This window comes from Morone saxatilis, unplaced genomic scaffold (genome assembly GCF_004916995.1).
Source record: "Morone saxatilis isolate NCDOM2014 unplaced genomic scaffold, NCSU_SB_2.0 Contig24, whole genome shotgun sequence".
Lineage (NCBI taxonomy): Eukaryota > Metazoa > Chordata > Actinopteri > Moronidae > Morone > Morone saxatilis.
The window spans coordinates 82,513-87,781 of record NW_023339807.1 but is presented as its reverse complement, the minus strand read 5'-3'; the positions used below and the strand labels follow the sequence as shown (position 1 = coordinate 87,781).

The window sequence follows — 5,269 nt, the reverse complement described above, 5'->3', positions numbered from 1 at the left end:
CAAAACAAGCTTTGGGTTCGCTTCTTATTTGAAGTTTCGCTATGGTTTCTAACTTCTTATTTTCCAGCTCGAAAGTTAGACATTTTTTTTCTTTTAATTACCAAATATTTTGCAACTCCCCACTGCTAGATGGCAATAAAACTAACAGGGCCTTACACCACTGGTCTTTAAAGGTTAAAAACTTATACAAGCTATTAAACAAAGGGTTTTTAGATTAATTATTGTTATCCACAATAAAGTCATTAACTTTTTGATTTGCCACCACAACTATAAAGCTAAGGGAAGGGAATTGTGTAGATTAAAATTATTCCTATGTTCAGGTGATTATACACTAATGAAAACATACCTATCAATATCACGCAAGTTACCTACACTATCAGGCCGATAATGGGCGTAATCCTAGCATTGACACAAACCCTTGGTATCATCTGTGTATAAAGATGGTGTTCTGCTAGTCTTGACAAATCATTAAGTATCAGTCTTTTCGTTCTAACCTAGCTGGTAATTGCTACCATTGTTTTTTGTTTCATTTATAATTAGAAAGCAGGAATGTGCAAAAAGGAGTTGCATTTTCTGAAGCTCAATGGTGTCTCTGGTTGAAAAAGAGGATTAGTACATTGCAGCTGGAGTCTAATATGGCGGCAGTATAATATAAATCTTGTATAAACTGTAAAACTGCTACATCTGGTGGACTCTCTAAAAGGTTAAATGTTCACGACATAATACATGTGAAAACAAACTGATTGATAGCATAATAGCCAAGTTTTATTAAAGGGCACACAGCTTGTAGTAATCTCTCTTTACTCCACTTGGCTATGTCTCACCCAATCATGTGTGTTTATGTAAATAATGTAGTGCAGCACAGTCAATTGTTGTAAGTTTGTGCAGGGGTTTAATGTCCATTCAGTCAGAAGTGTTGGTTGAAGATATTAACTTACTACACTGTTTTTATTGTAATTAAAATCTATACCTGCATATACACCCTAGAATACAATATCGGGCTGAAGCTCTAAACACATCACTGCTTAAAAGTTCATTTTGCTTCCTAGAGTTCAGTTATGGTGACAGGTTGCACATACATCCAGACCCTCCCAAACTGCTGCAGTCAGCTCTACATATAAAGTCCCTGCTATTTATGTGTATTGTGTTAACATTCTCTTTTCTTTTCTCAGACCTCCACCTAAACAGAAGAAATGAGGTGTGGAAGAAAGCTCGGGGAAACGATTACCACCATCTAATTTTTATACTGTCAGTGTTTGTTGCGCTCCTATCCACCTCCCCCTGTCTGCAGATTTTGCACAGGGTGAAAGCATATCTAGCACTGAGGGTCAAATTTGGCTTCCTTGTTCCTTTTTGACAGTTAACTGACCAACTGCTGGAGGGCCTTTTCTATTACTGATGTGGTTGGGAGTCCATTTACAGCCACATATTGGTTGCTAGCAAGTCATGTTAGCGGTTCATAATGTTATGGTTCAAATCTGGTTAGACCACACTTATTTCACATCTGTTATGCACAAATGATGGGTATATCTGACTATCAGGTTTGTGTTCCTGTGTAACAACACAGTCACATGTAAATTATGTGTAAATATCCAGCATTGTGTACGGTGTAACCCTGTTACATGATTAAGCTGGGGATTTTTGAATTCACCTGCCCCGTGATCAAGTTTCTTTCTCACCTGAGTGTTTCAAAAGAAGTGTTTATCTTAATAGCTGTATTGAAAGAATTTGTTTGGAATAACTACTATATGGTTTGAATTTTTGGCTCCAGTGAGGTGTTTGTTTCTTTTGCTTGGTCAGTAACTTGTTATTTGTGTGTTTCCTGATCCTTCTTTTACTTAATGGCTTTTTTTTTTTTTTTTAAATGAAGTAGTGTACTCCTCGTTATTGCTTTTATCTGGATGCTTTTGATTTCAGACTGCATAAGCCACATATTGTTAGGGATATTCCAAGTATCCACACATCATACACGCCAGATGCCTAGTATTTTTAGTGTATAATAAGTTTGTCAGAACTTATGTATGGTAAATAAACTTGTCTGTCTTGAATGTTGTGTGTGGACTTATGGTATCATGTGAATAGACTGTCATGTCTGCACAATACCCACTTTGTAGGTCAGGAACTTATGCTGACCTGTTTAGTTGTGGTTTAGTGGTAAACTTGACCCTGTGTGTAAGTGTACAGACATGTATAGATGGTGACTTTTTCACTTGTTACTATTAGTATAACTTTTTTTTTTTTTTTTTTAACATAACATCAAGTTTGTTTTAATAAAATGTTTGATTCTTATTTTTCGTTGGTTATAATATTTCACTAAATAACCTTGCATATTTAAATTTGAATATTCACTAGCAATAGACTTTATTTTTTACAGCAGCCATTTTGACATAAAATATTGGGGTTAACACTGGTGGGTGCTGGTATTGTGCATGTTGGCTCACTGAAAGTCTGCTACACTAAATGTAATGGAAGCTTCTTAGTATAATTGCTAACACTGTTGTTTGCCCTACTATTTTGTCAAAATGGCTGCTGTGTAAAGGTCTATTTGGCCGGTACAAGAAGTAGATTTTGCACACTGGCTACCAGCATAAGGACTTTTACCTTTTTAAACAATGTTTACAAACTACTGGTTAGACATCAAACGATATTTTCATGTCATTGTGTTGACCAAAATAATTGCAATACGATAATCATGAAAATATACATCATACTGTTGGAATGAAAACATACTGGAATCACTTTACCTTACATTCTGTTAAACATATTGCACTAGCGAGCTAGACAACTTTAAGTTAAGCTATATGATGATATTGATGATCATTTCAATAATAGAAATTCACGATAAATGTATATTTTTATCGCGACATCATGCAATTATATTGTATATCATCTAATCCCTGACACTGAGAACGATTCACTGTCAATGCGGTTCTTAAGTATTCAACGCCCTAGTAAGATAGTGTAGATGCAGGACCAGCACCTGTACTGGTATCGGAGATGATGGCCAAATTTCCTATTCTGTTTTTTTTTTTAAGCTTAGATTTAGAACTCGGGGATGTCTGGCTGCAGTCCTCAGTTTTAACTGACTTTTGAGACTCGCTGTTGGCTGTAGACGCTGGTTATATGTAACCACAGCGGAATCCAACCAGGTTTTACACAGTTCACTTTGTCAGCTCACGCCAAACTGCCTCTTTTTTCCGTACCTGTACACAAATGCCTTGATGTGCGTTCGTATAGTATGCGTTTGCTACATGAAAAACAATTACGCAACCACGTTCTCAGATAAAGAGTAACTTTTGGAAGTCACTTGTGTGACTGTCCGCGGTGGATTTGTTTTGGCAGCCATTTTGTGGGAAATTTCTCTGGAACGCGCTGGGCCGTACTTTCCTGGTGTCGGGAGTGCGCTCTCAATGCAGCCCCTCTCCTTTGACCGATATTAACATCACGGAGGGGCTGACCAGCTTAGAGCTATCTGCAGCTGTGGCTGCTAAAATATATTAAGTTTTTCATAGCGTCTGCCTATACTGTCCAGCGGTCCATCGGCTGACCGTTGCCCACCAAACAGCCTGCCGTGTGCGGACTGTCTTCCTCCAAATTCCAATGGCAGTGTTTTATTAGACAGCTAGCTGTTAGCATGCTAGCTAATGGCTAGCTAGCTTATGTTAGCTTCTTGCCTTTAAATTAATTGAAAAAGCTGACGGGCTTGCTAATCCAACTGACCCACGCTGTATTTGTACGGTTACCTCTTATATACCTAAGAATACAATTCGAACAAGTGAATTACATTGGCTGAATATAAAAAGACTGAGTTCGAGGTGTTCGTGGTTTAGGCGGCGGGCTGCCCACCTCCCCTTAGGCACGGCTAGCTGTGCTGCGCCGGCAATCAGCCCCCATCGACAACCCGCTCCCTGAGCTCCGGAGAATAACGCATTTTTACTGGGAACTAATATAATCGGGATTTTATCGGCAAACAATTCTACAACACATTATTTGGATTTTTGCTGTGGAAAGGGGACGACAGACCCGGGGGAGGGGGCTCGGTTCGTGTGGACGGAGGGAGATAGGGGTTCCGAACATGGCTGCTACGCGGAACTTGGTTCGACACACCACCTGAGGTAAGAAATAGCCGGTCGGTGTCGTCTTTTTCTCATATATGTATACATTTGGGGCTACCATTACTTGGCTCTCGTATCAAATATGTGTTCGAGGCTTCATTGTCAATCGGTATAGCAGAATGTTACCCGTTCGTACGTTATTCGCCCCTGTCACCCGGCCTCGTGTCCCCATTCCTCTGCCACTGCCATTAAGATGGCTAATCGGGCAAGGGGCAGGCTGCTGTTAAATAGGTGGGTTAATGTATGTAGGACAATGGACCGTATTTAACAATTAAGGTTTGGCTGTCGCATCTACAGTAGCTGAGACGTGCATTATGATGATGGACATCATAACGTTACTCCGTTTTAGTACCATGGAATGTCCTCCATATGTACCATTATCTACCCACTGCCCTTCTAGTTTACCTTGTGACTGAGTCGTTTTGAATAGCTAATCATCTGGCGAATTCATAAAATGTGTTGGGTTGGCCGTGAAGAGGCTAATGATGGATGCGATCACTGTGTGTATCTGGGCAAGTTTCAGTAGCAGTGGTATCGCGACCTGCCTTTAGTTAACGCGCGACACCGAATGGGAGAGGATGCCGGCGGACCAATACGGAGGGAGAAATGGGATGAATGGATGTGTTGCTGCATTAAAAGTGTTAATATCCTATATACTGCAGGTGATTAAATCCTGGTGTGGCTTATGAGTAGCGATGACTTCAAGTGTCAAAGCAGCCAGCCAGCCACCCCCGACTGTCCTCTGTAGATCTGCAGCATTTCATCTGCTATGGCAGCTAACGCTAGCCGCTAGCTTAGCTACCGCATCAGCCCCAGCCCCTACCCTGCCCTGGAGTAGAGGGACATAGGCATTCAGTTGCCGGGAGATGGATGCCCCTAGATAAGGAACAGGACTGTGATGAGACCGGTGCTGATGAGCAGCTGGAAGAAACGTCACTTGTCATCTGTCTACATGGGTTGCTATGGTCCTCTCTGTCGGTGCTCAACAGAAGAGGAGCTCTGAAAATACTGCCGATTGAAATAAGGAGGCTTGTCACAGACCCTGCCCCCACACAGCTGAAGTTGGGCTTTTCTTTTTAGTCCCAAAATGGACCTTTTTCACAAAGTACCTCTGCTTTACTCAATTCTTGTAATTCTCTGTGGCTCAGAGGCAG

The 5,269-nt window shown here is 40.8% G+C and overlaps 1 protein-coding gene across 1 annotated transcript in view; it reads left to right on the top strand.

Annotated features, from left to right (window-relative positions):
• Window positions 1–2,048, top strand: part of fbl (fibrillarin) — a 7,197-nt gene extending 5,149 nt beyond the window's left edge. Inside the window, exon 9 of the mRNA XM_035671939.1 lies at window positions 1,173–2,048. Within this exon, the coding sequence (XP_035527832.1) occupies window positions 1,173–1,197 (25 nt within the window). The 3' untranslated portion in view covers window positions 1,198–2,048. The remainder of the gene's footprint in view (window positions 1–1,172) is intronic.
• The last annotated feature ends 3,221 nt before the right edge of the window (window positions 2,049–5,269 follow it).